Below are 23,768 nucleotides of genomic sequence, written 5' to 3' on the forward strand. Positions count from 1 at the left end.
GAAGTCAAGGCTGCCTTCAGGACCCACCCACGGCGCCCCAGGTGCAGTGGGACAAGCGGCCTCTCAGGCCCCTCCCCCAGAACATATTCCCCTCATTGTCCAGTCCCTCCCGACTCCGCGGGGCTCCCCTGGGCCCCAGCCCCTCATTTCTGCACAGCTGGAGACTGCGCCACCCGGCTGGCTGGGGCCCAAGTCATCTCTTGTAATTGGGTTTCAGGGCTGCTCGTGCTTATGCTAATGGTGGGACGCTGGGACCCCTGGCTCCTGGGGGCAGGGAGGCCCAGGCTGCAGCCAGGGCCCCTCAGCGCTGCCGACTCAGCACTCACTGCCTTAGAAATCAGTCTGCCCAATTCAAAGCCTGGCTTCCTTGCACGAATCATGTTAACCTCTCTGAACATCTATTTCCTCATCTGTTAAGTGAGAAAAATAATAGTACCCACTCATTAGGCTCTCCAGGGAGGGAAGGGTAAAATGAAAGAATCCACTGGAAATGCTTGGCCCAGCGCCTAGCACAAAGAATTTGCTCGATAAATGTGTTATTAAGTATTTTTTATTTTTGTTTAACGTCTAAAATTTCCTCCAGGAAAATGTGAACAGGGGCTAGCCGAATCTGTGTGATGAGCTAATGGGTGACTCACTTTTCTTTTGCTTTTTTTGTATATTATCCAACTGGGGGCAATGAACACGAATTTCTTGCAACACAAAATGCCAATAAGTGAAAGGTGTCTGGGTAGATTGGAGAGTGGGTGTTGAGGGTGGGTGGGGTCCAAGGGCTTGGGATCTGGCTTGGGGGCCCCTGGCTGGGACGCTAGGTTTTCAGGGGCAGAGTCCAGGCAGGAGGGGACGAGGAGGGGCCTAGAACCACAGCAGGAGCCACAGCCAGGTCACCTGCTCTGAGCCTCAGTGGCTGACTGGGTGGCTTTTGTAGGGAAAGGCATGGGGCTGGGATGCCCGGGGTAGACCAGGGAGCGGCCTGCAGATTTGGGCTGGGCATGGGTGAACGGGGAGGCCCATCTGAGGTTCCAGATAGCAGAGGAATGAGAGCCTGGCCCAGGGCCAGTGGGAAGGAGGAAGCTGAGGGGGAGATTTCAGAAGTGGGGCCCAGCTGCTCTCTGCAATGAGAGAAAAGCTCACACAGCAATAAAGACCCAACACAGCTGAAAATTCCCAACAGATTTAGGGAATCTCAGGGCTCTGTTTAGAGAACAGGGAGTGAGAGGCTCGATCCTGGAGGCAAGCAAGCCGAATCTGGCTGAGCAGCATGCTGAGAGGGCCAGGCTCCAGAGTCAGACCAATGGGATTGGAATTCTATCTCCACCACCCTCAGTGAGTGGCCTCAGACCAGACACTTACCTGAGCCTCAGTCTCCCCGTCTGTAAAATGGAGCTGTGCGTCCAGCCAGTCCCCACGCCTCTCCCTAGGAGGCTGGTGAACAAGCCTTGATGAGCAGAAGCCGCTGTCGTCATTACTGTTGTTATTTTAAATTGTATCTATTTGTTCCTTCTTGGCGGCGCTGGGTCTTCCTTGCTACACTCGGGCTTTCTCTCGTTGCGGTGATCGGGGGTGCTCTGCAGTTGCGGTGTGCGGGCTTCTCACTGCGGTGGCTTCTCTTGTTGCAGAGCAAGGGTTCTAGGCACGAGGGCTTAGTTGCCCCAAGGCACGTGGGATCTACCAGGACCAGGGATGGAACCAGTGTTCTCTGCATTGGCAGGCAGATTCTTAACCACTGGACCACCAGGGACGTTGTTATTATTAAAGCAACAGCCTGGTCTCCTTCCTCCTGGCTGACTGGGGAGAGCGGGGACCTCACTCCTGCACCCAGCGTCACCACGAAGCTCTGTGACGCCGTGACGGTTTTACAGGCTTTTTAAACTTTATCCTCCATGCCCCAGAGACCTTCACTTAACTGACCTCTCTACCCCCCAACACAGGAGGAAACTCCCCAGGGAGTGGAACAATTGGCCCAATATCACGGCTGGGGGTTACAGGACCGGGCCTTGCAAAGCTCAAGGATGTTGCCTCCCCCGAAGTGGATTATGGGTTTGGACTTTGCCTCTCTGGGCCTCGGTTTCCCCATCTGTAAACAGGGCAGGAAGGGGTGTGTATACACACGTACACGCCTATTAAGATGATCAGCAGAAGTCCGTATGAAAGCCTGGTGCTGAGAAGTGTGAGCCTCGCGTCCCCCAGGAGGGGCCCCCTCAAGCCTGGGGAATGTCCAGTAAGCCTCTCACTTGCCACCAGGCAGCCCCAGTCACAGGACCGTGACCTTGGCCTGGGGGAGGAGCTTGTCAAGCACAGCAACTGCTCGCGCAGCTTGAGATGCCTTTGAAGCCTCTTGTTCTGTCTTCAAAAATTCAGCACATTTCACATTTTATTCCACCTGTGGGGCGTTTCTAATCTAAAACGTGTTTTAAACAGCTTGCCCTCGAGTAACACGGACACCCACCGCAGCCCTGCGGGGAGGCAATGGTGTTGATTTCCTGGGAACAGAATCCCCAGACCAGCTAACCCTTCCTCCCCACGAGGCTGGGGCCACCATTCCACTGTCGGGGGGCAGACAGGCAGTCAGGTGTCACCTCACAGGTACCAGGCGCTGTGCTAGAGTCCGGGGCACGGCTGAGCGGTGGGGCTCGGGCAGGGGGAGGCGGGGCAGGTACCACAGGATGGACAGGGTTGTTTTGGGAGAGAACCAAGGAGGAGGTCTGGGAGGGGGTCACCTGGAAAGCGTGGTAGCCCCCCGGGCCCTCTGACCTTCTCCCCTACTCTCCCCTAACTCACTCTGCTTCAGCCACAGCGGCCTCCTGGCTTGCCTCCAACCTTCCAGGCAGGCCTCTGCCTCAGGGCCTTTGCACAGACCAGCCTCTGCCGGGCCCATGCTCTTCACAAACGGCCCCCTTTTCAGCAGGTCCTTGATTCCTCCTAGATGAGCCCCTCCACAGCTGCCTGCCACTCTCTCCTCCCTTCTCTACCCTCTTCGCAACTTCGGGCAATAATGCTAATGGTAATTCTCATTTGAGTTTATTTTGTGGTTTCTCGACTGTTAGGTGATGAGCTCTGTGCCAGCCGTCTGGGTCCCAGAGCCTGGCACGTGTCCGGGCTGCATGTGACTTTGTCAAGCGATAGAAAGCTGAGACCTGGCCTTATGAGAAGGGTGGAGCAAAGCAGGCCAGGCAGAGAGGCTGGGTGATTTTGGGGAGCAGGCCTCTCCCTGAGCCGGCCCTGGAGGCCAGGACGAGGGCACATGGCAGTCACAGCCTCTGGGAAACACCCAGAGGGGCTGCGCTGGCTGCAAAGTCACCGCTGTGCCCGCTCACCCGGCTTCTCCCTGGCCCAGTAACCTGCTCAGCGCTTTCCTTGGGTCACCGAGTCTCCTCTGTGGCGGCCCAGCCCCCCACAGTGCCCCTCCTCCCTCGGCTGGGCAGCTCCTACACGGCCTCCTGCCTCTGCCCTTGAACCAGCTCTGCCGCCTGCACGGCCCCCTCCCCCGTCCTGCCTGCTAGGGCCCCCCGGGTGGGCTCTTCTGCAGGGCCCCATGGATGAGAGCGGGACCACATGCAGCCTGGCTGAGTGACTGTTAGGTCACGGTCAGATTGGTTCAGCAAATTGTTAGTGGGCGCCTGCTGTGTACCAGTCTGTGTGCTCAGCGCTGGGACAAACTGTGGATCAGACGCACGGAGCGAGGGTGGGGAGGCAGACGCTTACCTGGGAGGTGAGGATGCTGGAGGCAGTGATTCATGGCCCACGGGAGGGCGGGGAGAGCTGGGTGCTCTCCTGGCTCTTGGGGAGGGTCTCCTCCAGGCAGAGGGAACAGCCTCTGTGAAGGTCCTGGGGCTGGAGGAAATGGGGAATGTTTGAAGGGAACGGAGAGGAGAAAGGTAAGGTGTCATGGGCCTGGGGTGGGGTGTGGGAGCAGCCAGTTTTTTGTCCTGAGAGCAAGAGGGATCTTTTGGACCTTTACCCAGGAAGCTGTGGTACCTTTACCCAGGAGTCGTTCAGGTTTGCATAGTGAGAAGATCCTTCTCCGTGGCCCAGCTTGCTCATCTGTAAAATGGGTTAGTAATTGTATCCTCCACAGAGGGTCAGGATCAAATGACCCCATGTGAGTACAGACTTTACCTGGCCCCGGGCCCAGGCCCTCTGCCGCTGGGGGCTCTTCCGCTATAAAAATATTAAAAGTTGATTGTATGACTTTGTTGGCATAAACACAATTTTATTAACATTTGATAGTATATATTTCCTATGTATATAACGTTATATATAACATTTTCTTCAACCTAAAAGCTCACTTCTTCCTTCTGATTCTTCTTTTCTGGCTGCACTGGGTCTTCGTTCTGGCACATCGCGCTCTCGTTGCTCCAGAGCCTGAGGGCTCAGCAGCTGCGGGGCACGGGCTTAGTTCAAGCACCGGGCATCTCACTACCCCGAGGAACCTGGGGTCCCTGCACTGGGAACACAGAGTCTTAGCCACTGGCCCACCAGGGAAGTCCCTTTGCTTCTCATTTTAAGGGAAATTACCTTTTCAGGGTCCCTAAAAGAATTACGAGTCCCAGGCACATGCCTACTGCTCCTCTCCTGAGCTCTCAAAGTGGGGGCTACTCTTCTCTGCTGAGGTGCTCCCTCACAGGGCAGGAGGGGGTGGGTAGCGAGGGCAGTGGCGGGGAACAACCGGAAGAGGGGGAGGTGTCCTTGGGCCCCTCCCCCTGCCCTCCCCCACCTTCCCTTCCCCACTCTCCCCTCCCCGCTGTCTCCCCTCTCCCCCGCCCTCTGCCTCCCCTCTCCCATCTTCCGCCACCCTCCCCCTCCCCCTGCCCTCTGCCTCCCCCTTCCCATTCCCCCTCCCCCACCCTCCCCCTCCCCACCATCTCCTTTCCCTCTCCCCCTCCTCCCTCCGCACCTTCCCCCTCGCCCCATCCCTGTCCTGCTGCTGCCCTGTCCCACCACATTCCGGCCCCTTTGATCCTCCCTGGGCCTGTGGAGAGCCAGGCAAAGCCCACCCTCCCCTTCCCCAGCGCAGGCCCCCTGCAGCTGCCCATCGGACCAGGAGATGCCCAGGCTCACCTCCCTGCGTGCCCTCCTTCCCTCTAGGGTGTGCTGCCGCCTCCCCTGTGAAGCACACCCCCCACAACCCGCCCCTTCTTCCTCCCTCACTGGGATGTTTACACACTCCTCCCCGCCCAACTTGGGCACCCTCGGTGGCCCCTGGCACACAGCTGGCACCCAATTAAAATGTTCTGTGCAGAGTGACGGGGAGGGGGCCACTGCAGAGTCCCCCGCGGTAACGGTGATCAAGCCCTTCGTGTCCGGCCCTCCTCTCCCTTTTACCAGGCAGTGGCCACATGCCAGCCCCTGAACTGGGCACAAACTGGGGAGCGGCTCTGCCCACACAGGACAGCAGGCCCTGGGGGTTGAGGGAGGGGCCGCCCCCCAGATGGCCCAGGGCGGGCAGGGGGCGTGGGGTTAGGGGACTGCATTTTTGAGCAGCAGAGTGGGGGCAGGGAAGGGCGGCAGGCAGGAGCAAGGCGCCCCAGCACACCCTGGCCTGGCGGGCGGCTGTCAGGGGACAGAGGATTTGGCAGTGACCGGGGTGGACCTCATTTCCACCCCAAGGTCACAGGCTCAGCACTGAGGCTCGGAGCCAGTTAATTGTGTCCAGCTGAGCGTGGCACCAGCACGTCTCCGGGCGGGGGCCGAGGCTGGGCTGGACCACCTCACCCCGCAGAGGGGTGCCAAGAGGCAGACTCAGATGCCAGGCGCTGGGCCAGGCACCTCACACACTCTGGCCAAGGAGCGCACACCCCCACGCCCCCAAAGATTGAAGAAACTTCAGGCCCCCTGACAAAGCTCAGGGCCAGGCCTGGGCCCCACTCCCTTACTCAGCCACTTGCAAGCTCAGTGGCCCTGCTTAGCTGGGCAGGTTCCGGCTCTCTGGGCAGGGCTGGGCCATAGACTCTGGCTTGGGCCCGAAAGCCAGCGCTGTCCTCACCTCCCTCGCCCACCTCCCGGCTCAGCAGGAAGACCCTTTCAAACAGAGGGAGCGTTCAGGGGTTAATAAAATGGGCGCTGACAACCAGACATCCTGGCTTAAGGCCCTTTCCCCGCATCCAACCTGGCACGCCAAGAGCCTCAGTTTCCTCATCAGAAAAATGGGCTAATGACCAGCTTTGATTTAGAGCCTCAAACCAAACTGAGCGGAGCATGGGGGCAGTGGTACAGCAGAAAGGGGAGGCACTGGAGACTCCAGCCCAGCTTCCAGGTGAGGCGGGCGGGCCAGCCTTGGCCAGGCAGCAGGAAGGCCTGGAACTGCCCCGCTTTGGGTGGGAGGCTGGGCAGCACACCCAGGGGACCGCCTGTGGTACCTTTGGCCCTGCTCCCCATTCCCCATGTCCCACGCAAGCCTCCAGGTCATCCCCCCAGCTCTAAGTGCCTTGGACACTGCATGACCAGACATCCAGGCCCCTGGGGAGAGGGGCCCGGGGGAGAGAGGGCAGGAGCAGGGTTTAGATCCCTGGGTTACTGCCCCTCCCCGAGTGCCCCCGCCAACGGGGCTGCGGGGCACAGTGGGCTGGGGGATGGGGACTCTGCGGAGTAGCCTCCTGGGGTGCCCGCTGAACTGGGGCCGCGTCTTCCGTGCAGCTTGAGTCTGAGCCCCCAGTGCTGGGCTGCACCTGTGCTCTCCCTCCTCTGGCAGGTGATGCCACCTGGCTACCGTGCCCCTTCCCCCAGCTCCGCCTCTGCCCTGAGCGCACCTCCCTCCTCAGCCCCTGGGTGTCCCCGGCCTAGTGGCCATCAGGCCAATTCACCCCAGCCCCCTCGCTCAGGCAGGGCCACATGCGGTGGGATTTCGGGGGCTCAGGGCAGGTGAATGATGGCATCTCTTTCTGAAGGGGCCTTTGGAAACGCAGGTCAGCGACCCCTCCCCGCCCACCCCTTTGCGGCTCATTGCCAATCCATTTGGCATCCAGCCCTCCACAAGCATAAGCCAGCTCATTTGCGGCCGGTGTTAATTAAGAGAGAGGTGATGGGGGGAGGCGGGGAAGGGCCATGGAGGGCAGCTTCCGACAGCCGCCAGGACTGCCCTGAGGGGTCGGGGGTGGGGGGGCTGGACCCGCGCCCACCTGAGATGCCCCGGCCTCCCCCGCAGGCTCCGGGGCAGACCGGTCCAGACATCCAAACCTTCATCTCTGCGGCCAACCTGCTGGGGTGGGGGCGGGTCCAGACTGCATCCCAGGGGCCTCCTGTGTGCTCTGCCTGTAAGTGGAGGAGGCAGGCCCTGGTCCTGGCAGGGCGGGCTGGGGGGGCCCTCCCTCTGGACTTTGAGGCCCACCTGCTCTGTGGCTTTGACATCAGACAGACCCAGTTCCGATCCTGCTATTGTGCAGCTCAACCTCTGGGTTTTGCTTTTCTTGTCTGTGAAATGGGAGCGATCGCACAGCACCTGTGGCTTTGCTGTGATAGTACCTGGGACCAGTCTGCCTGGCAAAGAGCCCTCGCTCGGCCACTGGCCACCTGCGCTCCCGGGGCAGAGCCCACATCCCCAGCCTTGGTGAGCCCCGCCCCCGTGGCCTGCATGTCCGCCGGGGTCCATCTCTGACTCTGGCTGCCTCGCCCGCCTCCTCTGCCCGCCTGCACCGCCCCCCCTTTTTCCGGCGGCCCCCCACCCCTGCTCTGGGAGCACCCAGCCGCTCCTCGCCTCTCCATCTTAATTAGCTGCTTGTATTAATCTTGCAAGTAACGTGGCAACTTGCAGCCCTGGGTTTTCGGGCTGTGGAATTAATTATTCCCCAAGCGAAGAGCTGTCAGCTCTGGGAGACCAGCCACTCAGAGCCACCCAGCACCACTTAGCAGCCTCCACCCAGGGGCCTGTGGCCTGGCCGGCCTGGAAATGGCCCCACTCCTGGCCCGAGCCCTGTTCCGTGAGTCCCCCTCCAGAGGGGCTGCAACAAGACCGGGGAAGGAAGGCCAGTAGGCCGGAGCGGTGTCACGGCCAAGGACTCCGAGGGCTGGGGGACCGAGGCACAGGAGGTCCACGGCCCCCGCCGGCAGCACCTGGGCATGCAGGACGCACCCGCCCCGAATCGCCTGGGTTCGCCCTGACGAGCCCTGAGCACGGTGGTTCACACCCAAGCAGCTGTGCAGTCAGACGCTGGGGCCCGGGCTGGGAGGGGCACGGACCTTCGAGGCCCTGACATTCCAGCCAGGAGGCTGCCAGCTTCACTCTGCTCTGTGGGGAGGCCGGAGTGGGCAGCCAGCCAGGCAGGGTGAGACGGCCAGGGCGGCCCTCAGTCCCGCTCTGGTCTAGGGAGGGGGGCAGGGAGAGCCCTGTTTCTTCCTTGACCTTCACACCGAGCCTATAAGGTGGCCTGTTCTCCCATTTCACATACAGGGAAACCGAGTCACAGAGTGCGGTGGCTCAAGTCACCCATCTCTTCCAGCTGGTTCCAGTCCCAGGCCCTGGCCCTTCCTGCACTGAGCCAGGGAGGGGCCCAGAACTCACGGGTGGGTGCTCTGGTCCTAGAGGCTCCCCACCCTGGTTCAAGGCTCTCACCCCGCACGCTCATGCCCCGGGCAGCCCTTCCCCCCAGCTGCGTCCCTGTGACCACAGGTCTGTGGCCCCTGCAGCCTGTGAGCCCCACCCCTCTGCACCGCGCTGGTAGGCAAGCCCTGGGCACCTCTGGGGAAGGAAGGATGCATGTGTCCAAGGGTTGCCTGCCACGCCAGGCCCCACACGCAGCTGCTTCCGGACCCTGGTGCCCCCCAACTCCCCGGCCACCCTACAAACTCCAGGCCCATCAGGAGCCTCAAAGGGAGAGGAAGCCCCAGCCCCCTGCGCCCCCCAGTTATCTGCCTCTGCTTCAGAGAGCCCATGCCCGGGACCTGGGCTGGCACTCAGGCCCAGCTGGCAGCCCCTGGTCACCCCTCCACATAGCTGCCTGTCCCCCCAGCCTCTCCCCACTGACACCTTTGTCTCTCTCTCTCTCTTGCAGCCAACAGCTCCCTGCTCGGAGGTGGTGGCGGTGAGTAGACCCTTCCTGTGGGCTGGGGTACAGGGCTGGGTGGGTGGGGGTCCACCTCTCTCCTCCCAGCCCCCTCGCCCACCTTCCGAGCCCAGCTGGCTGCCGTGCCTTCCCAAGGCTGCCCCCTCGTCCCCACCAGGCACCCCTCCCATCTCTCCACTCTGCCCTTCTTTACTGTCCCCCAGGCCATCAGCCTCGCCTGGCCTCCAGTATCTGTAGGTGAAGCCGGACACCTGAACCACAGGCCTGGCTCCGGCATGGCTGGGTGACTAGGGTAGGTCCCTGTCCCCTGAACAGAGGCCGCCTGGTCTGTAACTGGGACTGGAAGGCCCCCTGAGGTTTCAGAGGGACTGGGCCTGGGTCGTGGGGTTGTAGCACCGGTGTGGTGAGAAAACCCCAGCCCTGCCCCCTGATCCCCATGCGCCCTGGGCAAGTTTGCCCACCTGTGAGAGCAAAATGCGTGTCTCCACTCTGCCCTGCAGCCTCAGGGCAGCTGTGTGTCAGGACACGATCTCATCAAGCCAGGGAGAACCCCAGCACCCGTTAAGCCCACGAGAAGGCGGGTGTGTGCACTGTTCTGAGACCCACCATGACCCAGGGTGCTGCAGGGCCAGGTGGGCAGGGCGTTGAGGTCAGAGCGGGCCCAGCCTCCAGGGACGCAGGGCCAGGTCAACCGGTGCCCCCAGTGCCTGGCCAGCCCGGCCCAGGCCGGCCACGCCAGCCCCTCGGCCCAGCCCCTGGGCCCCTTGCGGGCTGGCCTGCCCGCTGTCTGCTGGCGGCCCAATGATTGGTGAGCCAGGGGCCAGGGGTTAATGCGCCGTCGGATAAATCCCAGGAGCTCTGTTTACGGCGGCAGTGGCAGGGTCCAGGCCAGGTTTTAAAAGGGGGAAAAAATAAAAGGGGCATAGAAGGTCAGGAATAAATAAGAGCAGCGTTAAGAGCTGTCGGTGAGTGGCCAGGACGCAGGATGGGGACGCGGGGCGGGGGTGGGGGTCTGTTTGTGGTTGGGGATGTTTTACCTCCCTCCCCCACTTCTCCTCCAGCCGTCCCTCAGGAGGTCACCGCTACGCTGGAGGCCTCACAGGATGAGGGGGCTTCACTTGGCAGGGTGGTCTGTACCATGTGGGCAGCGGGCTCAATGAGGCACACCTGTCCGGGCGTGGGGACCAGGGGGATGGGCAGGACATAGTGAGCGGTGATGCGCAGTGGGAAGGGTGTGCTGGGCTGAGGGAACAGCATCGGCGTAGCCTGGAGTGAGGGAGACTCTGAAGATGGGAATGGTTAGAGCCCAGACAAGGCGAGGGGGACCGGGAGAGGACGCAGGGGCCTTGGAGACCATGTGAGGAGCTGGAGTTTTAGCCGTTCCGTTAGGAGGACAAGCTTCCCAGGTGGCGCTAGTGATAAAGAACCCGCCAGTGATGCAGGTTCGATCCCTGGGTTGGGAAGATCCCTTGGAAGGGAGCATGCCAATTCACTCCAGTGTTCTTGCCTGGAGAATCCCATGGACAGAGGAGCCTGGCGGGCTGTGGTCCACGAGGTCACAAAGAGTCAGACAAAACTGCAGCGACTTAGCACACACACGTAGGAAGACGGAGGATTACAGAGCCATGTCATCAGCCCTCTTCTGCTCAGAACTCTTCCGGGGCTCTCACCTCACTTCCTTCCACGGCCCACAAGGCCTCCAGCCACCGATCAGACTCCCCCCCACACTGCCTGGCCCTCTGCACTCCATGCCAGCCACACCGCTTCCCTGGAGCTCCTGGAACACAGCCGGCCCACGTGTACCACAGGGCCTTTGCACTGGCTCTTGCCTCTGCCCCAGATGCTCTCCGCAGTCACGGCCGTTCCCTTCACCGCCTGGGAGTGTTTACTCGCAGGCCCTCTGCTCTGAGGGCCGCTCTGACCTCGGAATTGCAGCTGCTGCCCTGACCCCCGCCCCGCCTGACACTCCCTGGGCCCCTCACGCCGCTCTAGTCTTTATTTCCCTCCGACCGCCTCCCTCCTGAAGTGGCGCGTCACTTACTTGTCCTGTTCGTTTGTTGTCTGTTTCCCCATTGAGAACAGTAGCTGCAGGAGGCTCGCTCCACTTAGAAGTGGTCTGGCGCATACAGTCAGTGCTCAATGCATGGCTGATGAATGAACGAACGAACGGTAGACAGTCAGGGGTGGCCTTCCGGGTCATCCAGAGGACTTGCCTGACCCCTGTCCACGAGGACAGTGGGAGCCACTGAGGCTTCCTGCAGAGCGGGGAGAGTGGCTCACCGGTGGCCTGGGGGCCTCGCTCTGGGAGGTCAAAGGGCAGCTGCCCTGGCCAGAATGAGCGGCGGGGCCCGGTGGGGTCTCCTGTGCTCGCTTTCCTGCAGCACTGAGGGCAAGGGGAGGCTGGAGCCGGCCCCAGCACAGCCTGACTGACGCAGAGATGGATGGGGTGGGCCAGGACCCAGGAGGAAGTGGGCCCGGAGTCCAGCCTTTTAACGCCGGCCGAGATTTATGGAGCCGCCGCCAGGGCTCGCTGGGCTGTCACTCTGCTAATGTGATTGGAACAAGGCGGAGGTGGCGGGGAGCGGACTGGGGTTGGGGGGAGGCGAGGTGGGGGCTGGGGGGGGCCTGGCGCCCGCCTGGGGCGGAAATGGACATGGGCCCCGGACCCCCAGGACGTCCTCTGAGCTCACATCTGCCACCTGTGCCCTCCCTTGCCCCTGGTCCATCCAGCCAGCCTTAACCCCCAACCTGCCAGAAGGGGGGGCACAGGCAGGGGCAGCCTGGGCCTAGGGGCCCCCATCTGACTGCCTGGACCCTGGTCTCCCCTGGTGCCCTCTTCTCCCGGGTCCAGCCGCTCCGCACCCTCCCATCACCACCCCTTTAGCTGTCCACCCACCACCCATGCGTTTAACAAGCACTGGTGCCCCACCCTGCCCCCCACCCCCAGCCCACCTTGCTGACCTCCCCTCGCGCCAGTTCCCGGAGCCTGGCTCCGCTTTCAACCTGCGGGTGTTTGTGTTATTCCTCCCCGCAGGAAAACATACTCTCCCCAGGAACAGAGTTCAGGGGATTCCAGGCCCCTGGATCAGCCTTTCTGGGGTGGTTAGTTGCGCCCCTGTGTGCGGGTGCGCCTAGGAACTGGGGACCAATAGCCCCACCCCGGGGCCCACATCCGGCAGCCATCAGCTCAGAAAGGGGGCACCTAAAGCGGGGCCAGGGCCGGCCGCAGGGCTTTGGTGCAGTGAACCCACAGCGTTTACAGCAAGCCTGTTGGGGAGGGGGTCGGCTGGCACCTCAAACCTCAGTGGGAACTCCCAGGGGCTGCTCGAGCCCCCTGGGCCTGCCTCACCCTGAGGTTGGGCCCCCACCAGGCCCTGAGGCCAAGGTCAGTGGTTCTGACAACACAGCGAAGGGCCCCTACCCGCACAGCTCCCGGTGCTCTTTCTGAGAGTAGGGGCGGGCAGGGGAGGACACCTGTGTCAGACCCTCCAACTCGGGACTTGACTCTGCCCTCAAAGAGGCTCACTTTGATAGAAGTCTTCCCACAGAGAGAGGGCATTTGACTTGGGCCCCAAGGCTGCATAGGAGTTCGTCAGGTACAGAGGGACGGAGAGGCCCATCAGGGAGAGGGCCCAGCGTCTGCAGTGGGGGCTGCCTGGCCCACTCCTGCTCCCGCCTCCTTCCTGGACAGCCTTTTACTGGCTCGATAAAAATTTTAAAAAAAACAACCACTCTGCTATTGTATGGTAAGAAGGGAGGCGGGCCCTAAATCAGGACGGGAATCGACAGGGCCCTGACGCGTGTCTCTCCTGTTTATTAGGACTGAAATGTTTACTCGGCGATAAGGAGCCGGCTTTCTCGTGGAGATTTGTGCACTCTTTTTCAATTACCCCTCGTCTTTCTCTGCCACTTTCGCACTAAAGGGATAATAAATGTATCGGAGCGTTTCAATTATTCATCTAAATCATGACTGCGCCTGCCACGGCCAAGCTTTAGTGACAGATTAATTCAGGGCCGCCTTCCTCCACTTGCAGCACCATCTCTGTGTCCGCCTGGCTGGGGCCCCGAGGGCCAGCCCAAGGATGGGCGCAGGGCGGGTTGGAGCTTCGTCCACACACACAGCCCCTGCCAAGGGCCCTCACTTCCAGAGGTCAGCCGGCGCCCCGGCACTGGCAGGCGTGTGAGGGTGCAGCCACCCTGCCCTCCTGCCCGATGGCTCTGCACAGCCCTGCTCCCGGGCCCAGCCCGCAAGTCCGTGTCCATGTCCCTTGCACTGCTGGGCCTCAGGCATCTCACACCAGGGAGAAGCCAGCATGGCTTGGCTCCTGGCATAGCCCTCTCTAGGCACAGGGCCTTTGCACATGCTGTTCCCAGGCTCGGGGGCTCCTCTGCCCTCCCACCACACCTTCCCGCCTAGTTATCTCCATGTCAGGACAGCCCCTCCAACAAGCAGTCCCCCAACACACACAGACACACACAGACACACACACACACACACACACACACTCACTCCTCACTCACTGCTCTGTCTCTCTGTCCACCAAGGGGCCTGCCAGCACTGGGAAACGGCAGACCCTGTCCCTCTTGGAAATCCGACTCGCGTTTGTGTAATTAAGTATCAACTGCCCCCCATCAGTGAAGTCACTGAGTCGTGTCCAACTCTCAGTCACTTCCCTTTCACTTTTCACTTTCATGCATTGGAGAAGGAAATGGCAACCCACTCCAGTGTTCTTGCCTGGAGAATCCCAGGGACGGGGGAGCCTGGTGGGCTGCCATCTATGGGGTCGCACAAAGTCGGATACGACTGAAGCGACTTAGCAGCAGCAGCAGCCCCCCATCAGACCCCCCGCACTCAGGGGTGAGCACAAGTGTCTGTCTCTCCGCCTCCCAGCAAAAAGCAGGTGCCCAGTGCAGGCCTGCTGGTGCCCGGGGGCATGTGCCCTCAGCCCAGCTGTCATGGCACAGGCAGAACCCAGCACCAGGGCCCACCCTCTCCTCCATGCGGGCACCCGCTACCGTCCTTCTGTCTCTGAGTCCCCCTCGGTCCCCCTCGGTCCGTCTCTTGACATCTCGCTCTAGTTTCCTCTCCGTCTCTCCCCCCTGGCACGTGCCATCTCTCCTTCGTGCCTGCTCACTCGCTCGCCTTCCTTTGTCTGTAGACTGGCATGCCCGGGAGGATTCACAAGGCCTCTCAGGATTCAGGCCTCGGCTTCTGCCTGGCTTCGCTTGCCATCCCGCGCACCCCGGGCCTGGTCCTATCTCCCATCACCCCACACTGCTAATCCGTGATTGCTCCCTGCTCTGCTCCGACTGGCTGGGGCCTGGCACAGCGGGCAGACCCTCTCCAGGCCAGGCTGGGTGGGGTCCGACCAGCCCGTCTTTTCTTTTTTTATAATTGTTTATTTACTCAGCTGCACTGGATTTTAGTTGCGGTACAGGGGACCTTCCGTTTTTTGCTGTAGCATGTGGCCTCTAGTTCCCTGACCAGGGACTGAACCTGGGCCCCCTGCACTTGGAGCTTGGAGTCTTAGCCAGTGGGCCACCACCAGGTCCCAGCCATGCTTGAGCACGGCTCTGTGCCAGGCCAGGGCCAATGGGTGAACTCGGCAGGTGTAACCAGAAGCTGTCTGGGGCAGGGGGCTCTGCTGGGCGGAGAAGGGAAGGGCATTCCTGGCCGCAGGCACAGCAGAGGCCATCTCGACCACACCCCTCCCTTGCTGGAACCTTCCCACTGCAGTGGCTCTCGGGGGCACAGCTCACCCCTCCCACCTCTCTCCCTGTCACCCTGCTGAGCCCTCTGCTTGGACCCCTCCTCCTCCGCCCTCCCCCCAAAGCCTATCACCCAGAGCTCTGCTCAGATGCCACCTCCTTGGAGGCACCTTCCCAACCTGAAACCAACCTGAAAGCCTCCCCCTCCCGGCTCCCTTGCCGCTCTGGAGTCTTTCCTTCAGCTATTTCACGGGGGTGGTGATGTGAGAGCTTCGCCTCCTTTGCACCGGCGTGGAGGGCCCACCTCCTCCTGTCCAATGCACCGGAGGTGGGAGGTTGCAGCAAGCAGAGGCTGGCTGTCATCTAAGGTGGAGGCTAGAGGGAGCCCCAGCGCTGCTCGGCGTTGATGATTTTATTTCATGGACTCGTGGGAGCCACGAGAGGTTTCGTGAGCAGGAGGGGGACACGGTCTCCTGAAGTACAGGCCCCAGTTGAGGAGCAGGACTGAGGTGCTATCAGCGCTCCCCGCGTGGATGCTGGGCCTGGCTGAGCTCTCCCCTCAGGCTCTCATACCCGTCACAGCATCCTGGGACATGCGTACCCTTAGCATCTCCATTTTGCAGATGAGAAAACTGAGGCACCAAGTCGCTTGAGCTGAACTGCATTTCCCACCCCCATCCCTCGGCCCGCCCTCCCTGAGGGGCAGAGAGAATGGTGGAGCCCGTGCCCCGCCCCACCCTGTGGGCAAGATGCTGCCAAGCCCCTGCCTGCAGCTGCCACGGGGATTTTTAATAACGGGAGTGATTTTTGCATGATGAATGAGGTGCTGCTGTTGTGTACATAATGAAGCCCTAATGTTTTCAAATCCCCATTTAAGGAGCTGATCTCACCCCATAATGAATTTCAGATCACATCGCCGAGCTGTCGTCCATCCGTCTTCTCCCGGGGGTACCCACCCACCTTGGCATCTCGAGGGTGAGGCCTGGCGAGGGTGGGCTCTGCTTCCCCCGACAGTGGGCTGAGCCCAAGTCCAGCACCAAGCCGGGGCTGGGTCGCGTCTGTTGAGTGAATGAGTGACTGGGAGGGTGTGGGCAGAAGCCGAGGCAGTTTTGGCAACGGGGATCACGTGAGGTCGAGGCTCCCAAGTCTCAACCTGCGAGGAAAACGGAGGCCAGAGAGGAAGAGAGTAGAGAGGACTGGAGAGAAGGGGGCCCGAGGCCGCAGGCTGAGTCACTTGGCCAGAACTTATGGCTGGGCCTGCGCTCTGCAGGTCAGGGGCCTGGGGTGCAGAGACTCAGGCTTCTGGCTCCTTTCAGCTCAGGCGGTGGGCGTTTGTGCAGGGGCTGGGATGGGCTACACCTGCCTGGTCAGAGTGGGCAGGATCTACAGGGTGAGCCGTCTAAATGGGAAGTGATGAAGAGGGCCCACCCCCAGGTGCCTTCCGAGGCTTGAGAGGTACACCCCTCCCCTGGCCCCTCGGGCCTCAAGCTCACTCCTCTGCCTCTGCCGCCCTCTCCCTGCCAGGGCTTTCTGGGAGACGTCTCCACTAGCAGTGTGTCCTGTCCCTTGGGCAAAGGGGCCCCAAGAGCATTTGGGACAGAGGCGTCTTTTGCCTATGGAGTCCGTGGCTGTGCCTCGGTCTCCTCGTCTGTAAAATGGAACGACAGGTGATAACACTTTGGTACCATCTCGCACTGAACCCTCAGGCCAAACGCAGTGGGAGGTGCTGTTGCCTTGTACAGGTGAAGCTGAGCAAAGAGGTGAAATGACCGGCAGTGGGGTGGGAGAGCTGGGGGAGGAGGCCTTGGGTCTCCCGGGGCCGGGTCTGCTCCTGAGCCACACAGCCCCAGTGAGCTCATCTCAGAGGCTCTGACACTCGGCACCTGGGAAGGCACGGGGGGCCCACAGGAGCCCCAGGCAGGGCAGGGCAGGGCAGGGCGGAGGGCTGCCCAGACAAGACCTCACCACCCACAGCTGCTGAGAGCGGCTCCGCCCCTGTGAGCCTCGTCCCTGCTGGGGAGAGGTGGGGGCCAGGGCAGCGCTCGGAGCATCTGCTATCCTGTAACTGAGACCTCAGACGCGTCACTAAATGATCCTGGCCCTGAGCCTCCCCTCCTCTGGCCACCTCGCCACGAACCTCAGACCTCCCCCCAAATTTTCTGAGGCTCGGAGAGGTTAAGTGACTGGCCCAAAGCTGCCAACAAGCTTGTGGGCAAGATTTCTGGGAAGAGAAATGCCAGAAAGAGGCGAGCAGGGGGCCAGACCCACAGGACGTGGAGGCGGGTGGAGAAGAGAGGGGAAACGGAGGGGCAGGACCAGGGCTAGCCAGGGTCCCCTGTCCTCTGTCAGGGCACAGCTGCCCTCCTCTCCCCCAGGCCACAGCCCTCCTTGTGTTCCTGTAAATAATTAATTAGCCCCTGCTTGCTTGTTTGTTTAGAATGAGGAATGCTCCCCCACTGAGATGCATTTATTGCTGAATAAATTTAAATATCTAATCTTCCCTTCATGAATATTACAGCACCCTAAATAGCAGCCAACATATCCTAAGCGCCTTGGCAAATGGCCCCCACGGGAGCCTGCCTGCTTCACCGCCGCTGGCTCCACCGAGGCCCGGCTCCAGCCCCTGCCCTCTTTGGATGCCCTGCCGTCCCCGGCCTTGCTAGGAAGGCCCTGAGTGTGAGCTGATGCTCCTGAAGGCTGAGAACAGGGCTGTGGAGGCCTCAACAGTGGCAGGAGGCTGGGGTGGGCTTCCAGGCAGGGGTGGCAGGCCTTCTCTGGGGGACGTACCTGGACCTGGGTGGAGAGTCAGGGCTGGAACAGAAAAGAGACAGATGGGGTCTGCGGACAGCAGCGTCTGAGGAGATGTGGAAGGAGGCAGAAGAGAGCAGGTCTCCTAAGCTTCTCTGCTGGGCTGAATGCAGACAGCCAGCAGTCAGCCTGTGGGTGCAGCTGAACGGTCTGCAAGGGGAGAGCCCCCAGACCGCCCAGCAACCAGAGGTCCTCTGAGCAGCCTCTCTGTTGGGAGAGGGATGGGCAGAGGTGGGGAGGGGCCAGGAGCCAGGCTGCTGGGGGCTAGTGGAGACAGCAGCTGCAGGCAGGACACCTTCCTGAAGTGTTTGAGTGAGGAGGGCACACAGCAGCCAGCCAGCGTGGAAGGGCAGCTCAGGGTAGGAACAGTGGGGATGGGTCCTGCCGTGGCTCTCGAGGAAGTAGAGCTGCCCAGCTGTGTGACCTTGGGCAAGTCTCTCACCCTCTCTGCGCCTCTGTGTCTTCTTTGCTAAAGCAAGAAAGCAGTAGCACAGCCAGGCTGTGAGGATCAAATGTGACGGTGGATGTATACGGCTCAGCGCCTTGCTCACTGAGAGGCTGAAATTAAGGAGCCGTGTCTGGGAGCTGGGGCTTCCCTGGCGGCTCCGTAGTAAAGAGTCTGCCTGTCAGTGCAGGAGAGGCAGGTCTGATCCCTGGGTCGGGAAGATCCCCTGGAGGAGGAGATGGTAACCACTCCAGTCTTCTTGCCTGGAAATTCCCAGGGAAAGAGGAGCCTGGTGGGCCGTAGTCCATGGGGTCATGAAAGAGTCAGACACGACTTAGTGACTGAAGAAGAACAGCAATAAAAATCTGGGCGCTTAAACTGGAGGAGCGAGGAGGAGGCTGCGGAGGGAGGCGGCGCGGGCCTCAGGGCTGTCTCCTCTCAGGGGAAGGGCTCCGCCCGGACTGGTGGAGAGGCCCCCGAGGGAGGCCCTATCGCCCACGTGGGCTCAGGCTCCGCAGCAGAGACCCCAGGGTTTCTGCTGTCTTGAAGTAGGGCGGGGTCAAGTAGGAGGTTTGGGGGAATGTGGCTGAGGGCGCCAGGAAGGGTTCTGAGGGTCAGTTGGTATGAACTGGGGACACCCCCTACCAGGCAGGCCCGAGGCCCAGCTGCCCCACTGTCCTAATAACAGCCAATGATAGTCAGGTGGGGAGGGGGGAGGAAGGGATGGGACCCCCGGAAGCCTCCTGCTTCCGGTCTCCAGGGCTCAGCTTAGCCCTACCTAATAGCCGGGGCAGGGCCTGGGGGTCGGAGCCAGGGGAGGGGCAGGTCATGGTGGGACGTCCTTTGCCCTGTAGCTAAGGCCAGTGGGGCTGGGGGCCTCCTCAGGGACGGGAGAGCCACAGGCCTGCCCTGTGGTTGGGGAAAGGGGACAGAAGGGGGCCAGGCTGGCTCTGGCTTGGGGGGATGGTGGGCAAGGGGGGAACCTCGAGCCTGACCCTCATCTCTGCTCTGGGTGAACGCCTCGCTGGGCCCTGTCATGGGAGTCATATGGCCCGGCCCTGTTCCGGATGCTGCAGGGGTGGAGGGACTCCAGTCCAAGGGCTCTGTCGGCGCCAGTTCCTCCCGCCTCCTCCCACCTCATGCCCCCAGGTCAGCACCAAAGGCCTGGCTGCAGGCCTGTCCACTTCTGCAGGAAACATTAAGTCCCTGAAACAGATCTTGCTGAGCTCCACTTCCGCACGGCCCCCCACTGCGGGCCAAGGTCACCAGCAGGGTGGACAGCACTGGGAGATGGCAGGCAACTTGCTGCCAAGTGGATGAGGCCACTGTGGCAGGGCCGGGAGTTCCCACGCTCACCCCGTATGCCCTGGACGCCACCTCCCACCACACTCCCGGTGTACACGGGTCGGGCACAGGCCCATACAGCCTCAGTGTCCTAGTAACAGCCAATACTCAAGTCGCCTTCACTCATGCCAGGCACTGGCTTAAGCACATTACAGGAATTAATTTAATCCTGCCAATATTCCTATGAAGTGGGTAGTCGTATTATCCATTTTACGGATGGGGCAGTTGAGGTCCAGGGAGGTTAAGTGCCCTGGATCACACATCTGTGACTGGCAGAGTTTGAACCCAGGTTGCCCAGCTCCACAGCCCCTGCTGTTGCACATGGCACTGGGTGGCTCTGTGGTTCCCCCCCCCCCAGAACAGACACACCACAAGTAGACGATGTACGCCCACTGTGCCACACCACCCACCCTCCGCCCCCTCCCATGGGCTGCAGTTGCCCTCAGCCCTGCACATGAGAGGGGGTGGCAGGGGACCCAGTCCCAGAGTCCCTCCCGGGGATCCCCCAGCTCCTCTACCCCTCGCCCCCACCCCAGCTCCTAGGATGCTCGGGAAATCACCTGGTACCATCTCCGGGTGAAGTCTCAGAATTAGGCTTAATTGGCCTCACAGGCACCAAAGAAAACAGAAGCCACCGGCCTGGTTCAGCTGCGGCCCTGGTCCTGAGCGCAGATTTTGAGGGTGGGGCTGTAATGAAGCAACTAGGCCTTCAGTTTGAGGTCTGTGAAATGGGGAAATGGTAGTCCTTCCTGCTGCAGAGCATTGAGCTCAGTGTCCAAGAAGCCCCTGGCACAGGCCTAGGTGCAGCTGGAGCTGGAGACCTGCTGGAGGCGGGTGATACTCTCCCCGGGAATGGGGGCGGGAAGTGGTCACTGCCCCAGTATTTCTGATGAGGCAGAGTGCTCTCTGGGAAAGGGGAAAGGGCTTGCCAGGGCGCTGCAGCCAGTGCGGGGGGAGTCTGGATTTGACTCTTGGGAGGCTGACCCCACCTCTCCCTCGGAGCCCCAGCGCCCTGGGGAGGTCAGGGAGAAGAACCGTCTCTTCCCGCTGCGCCCACGACGACTTGTTTATCTGGATCCGGGTCCCCAGGGTCGCTGGTGAGGCCCTAGAGCCGCCCTCGGATAAACAAGCCCAGGCCCGGCCCCAATTAAGCCGGATGCACTAACGAGGCGACTCGTTAACGAGTCGGTGCACGCCGGAAGACACCTGCGCGGCTCGGACCACCCTCCCGCGCGGCGCAGGAAGGAGCTGGCCCCCATGGGATCAGCCTCAATCTAGGTGGCCTCAGTGTCCGCGTCTGTAAAGTGAGTCTTGAGTGACTGAGTGAGTGAAGTCGCTCAGTCGTGTCCACCTCTTTGCGACCCTATGGACGGTGGCTACCAGGCTCCTCCGTCCATGGGATTTTCCAGGCAAGAGTACCGGAGTGGGTTGCCATTTCCTTCGCCAGGGGATCTTGCCCACCCAGGGATCAAACCCAGGGCTCCCGCATTGCGGGCAGATGCCTTACCCTCTGAGCCACCGTCTTAAGAGTTTGTAAATGGCAACCCACTCCAGTAGTCTTCCCTGATAGCTCAGTTGGTAAAGAATCCACCTGCAATGTAGGAGACCCCAGTTGGATTCCTGGGTCGGGAAGATCCCCTGGAGAAGGGATAGGCTACCCACCCCAGTATTCTTGGACTTCCCCTGTGGCTCAGCTGTGCAGTCCATGGGGTCGCAAAGAGTCAGACACGACTGAGCGACTTTCACTTCCCAGCCTTCTTGCCTAGAGAATCCCATGGACAGAGGAGCCTGGCGGGCCACAGTCCATGGGGTAGCAAGAGTCAGACATGACTTAGCGACTAAACCACCACCAAGAGTTTGTAAAGCGGGTCCGAGAGGGCCTCGCCTTCGGAGGTCGGCGTTCGGATCCCAGGCTCCTCCCGCGAAGGTGACGACTGGCAGCGGGCCCCGCGGCCGGGAGGGCGGATTTTCCCCCTTGTCCGGCTCTGGCTGCGGATCCTGTCGCTCGGACCCGCCTCCCGAGTCCCGGCGCCGCCTCTGACCCGGGAGACCCCAGTCCCGCCTGCGCCCCTGCCGCGCGCCCAGGAAAGAGCAGGGCGGACGGGTCGCGCCCCCTGCCGGCGGGTCTGCGCCGGCTCCCGCCGCGGCCCGCTCTGGCCCCCGTCTACGCCTCGGTTTTCCCAGCTGTGAAACAAGAGTGGGACTGGGGGTGCGGGAAGAGGGTGGAGGGGTGAGGGAGCGTCTGGAGGCCGCGGGAGAAAGGCTCGGGGCCGGGTGAGTCCCGGCACAGCCCAGGGATTGGAGTCTTCCCTCCGTGGGCCTCGGCCTTCTCTGTAAAACGGGCTCAGCGGGTGGCTGGGAGCCCCACCACTCACTGCCCGGTTCCCTGCAGTGGACGGCTGCATCCACCGGGCCGCCGGACCCCTGCTCACCGACGAGTGCCGGACCCTGCAGAACTGCGAGACCGGCAAGGCCAAGATCACCTGTGGCTATCGGCTGCCGGCCAAGTGTGAGTCCCCGACACCCCCCACCCCGTGGGGTGCAGACGGGGCGCCTTGCGTAATTAGTGTAATTCGGGATTAGGGGTGCACCCCCGACAGAACTGCTGGAGGCCTCCTCCGGGGGCACTTAAGTCCCAGGACCTGGCCCCTCCTCGCAGATCCCAGGAAGCAGGTGTGTGGAGGGCATGCGCAGAGGCTGGGCGCGGCAAGGACGAAGTGAGGGGAATAGCTAAGGAGGCAACAACGGCCACTGTTTCAGCCTGGTCCAGATAGATGTGGGGTGGGGGCCTGCGTAGGCTGGCCTGTCTGTGCAGGTGTGAATTATGGCTGGGGTCCCTACCCGGGGAAGATCAGAATTTGGGCAGGAGGGTGCTTGTTTCCTGTCCCCTCCAGGGCCCAGGGGCTTCCCTGGTGGCTCAGCTGGTAAAGAATGCGCCGGCAATGCGGGAGATCTGGGTTCGATCCCTGGGTTGGGAAGATCCCCTGGAGAAGGAAATGGCAACCCACCCCAGTCTTCTTGCCTGGAGAATCCCATGCACAGAGGAGCCTGGCGGGCTACAGTCCATGGGGTCACAGAGTCGGACACGACTTAGCGACTAAACCACCACCAGGGCCCAGGCCAGCAGGAGGGAAAGCCGAAGACCGCCGGGAGCTCCGGCCGGTCTGACCTCACCCCCTCCCACAGATGTCATCCACACGGTGGGACCCATCGCCCACGGAGAGCCGAGCGCCAGCCAGGCTGCTGAGCTCCGCAGCTGCTACCTGAGCAGCCTCGACCTGCTTCTGGAGCACGGGCTCCGCTCGGCGGTGAGGGGCGTCGGGGCGGGGCGGGGCGGGGTAGGGGGCGGCCTGGCGGGAGGCGGAGCGAAGAGTGACGCTGCCCCAGTCCCTTCTCACTACCCCTCATTCCTAGGCGTTCCCCTGCATCTCCACTGGAGTGTTCGGTGAGTGAGAGGATGGGCGCAGATGGGCGGTGCGCGGGCCGGAGTGGGCGGGGCAGAGCGGCAAGGGGCGGAGCTCGAGACTCACTGGGGCCCGCGGTCTGGTCTGCAGGCTACCCCAACGAGGCGGCGGCCGAGGTAGTGCTGACCGCTTTGCGCGAGTGGCTGGAGCAGCACAAGGACAAGGTGAGGCCTGGGTCCGGCCGAAGGGAGCGGATGGAGGTGGGCGGCGGGGTGCATGTGACCAGCCCCACCCGTCATCTCCAAGGAGTGTGCAGAGCGCCGGGCACTCGGGGCTCTAGCCTCGCGCTTGCTCTCTGCGTTCCCTTTTACTCGGGGCCTGTTTTCCTCCCCTACGGCCAGGGCACAAGGCGCTTCGAGAAGGGGATAGCGGGGTGCACATCACACCACGAGCCCCTTCTGTAGCTCTAAACCCAGACTGAAGTGTGCCCCCAAGGACAGGGCAGGGGAAACCCCACAGCGGCGAGGGTGGTGGTGAAGGCCCAGGAGCCGGGGAGCCGACCGCTTCCGCCCAGGCTCAGCAGGCCCTGATGCAGGTGGACCGGCTGATCATCTGCGTGTTCCTGGAGAAGGACGAGAACATCTACCGAGAACGCCTCCCCCACTACTTCCCGGTCGGTAGGTGCCTCCTGCCCCCACCGCGCCCCTGCCAGCCCCTGTCCCGCCCCGTCCACCCAGGACAGGCTCTCACTGTCCTCTGCCTTCCAGCGTGATGCTGCCCACCCTGACCAGGACTGGTAAGCAGGGCCTGGCCCTTTGTGTGGCTGCCCACTAACCTCATGCCCACTAACACCCGCTCACCCCCACGCAGGGAAGGAAGCCAGGGAGGCAGCCTGGGAGGCCGGGGCAGCCCATGGGCCACTGCTCTGACCTCTCGTCTTTGCCTGCAGACTCCCCTGGGCCTGCCGGACCACGCTCCCAGCTCTAAGTCTCCGAAGCCTGCAGTGGGGCCTGGCGGGGCCACCCTATTCTTTCCCTACACCCCCCGCCCCGTCAGGAG

The 23,768-nt window shown here is 62.0% G+C and overlaps 1 protein-coding gene across 3 annotated transcripts in view; it reads left to right on the plus strand.

The window, feature by feature from the left end:
* The window catches only part of MACROD1 (mono-ADP ribosylhydrolase 1), a 155,190-nt gene extending 131,443 nt beyond the window's left edge, over positions 1-23,747 (plus strand). Inside the window, exons 4-11 of one of the 3 annotated variants that reach the window (XM_068978529.1) lie at positions 8,988-9,017; positions 21,698-21,814; positions 22,492-22,613; positions 22,720-22,750; positions 22,860-22,933; positions 23,305-23,386; positions 23,477-23,505; positions 23,659-23,747. In XM_068978529.1, coding sequence (XP_068834630.1) covers positions 8,988-9,017; positions 21,698-21,814; positions 22,492-22,613; positions 22,720-22,750; positions 22,860-22,933; positions 23,305-23,386; positions 23,477-23,481 — 461 coding nt within the window. In that variant the 3' untranslated portion in view covers positions 23,482-23,505; positions 23,659-23,747. The remainder of the gene's footprint in view (positions 1-8,987; positions 9,018-21,697; positions 21,815-22,491; positions 22,614-22,719; positions 22,751-22,859; positions 22,934-23,304; positions 23,387-23,476; positions 23,506-23,658) is intronic. The other 2 variants (XM_068978526.1, XM_068978527.1) reach the window with 2 other exon arrangements.
* Positions 23,748-23,768: the final 21 nt, after the last annotated feature.

This window comes from Capricornis sumatraensis, chromosome 8 (assembly GCF_032405125.1).
Source record: "Capricornis sumatraensis isolate serow.1 chromosome 8, serow.2, whole genome shotgun sequence".
Taxonomy (NCBI): domain Eukaryota; kingdom Metazoa; phylum Chordata; class Mammalia; order Artiodactyla; family Bovidae; genus Capricornis; species Capricornis sumatraensis.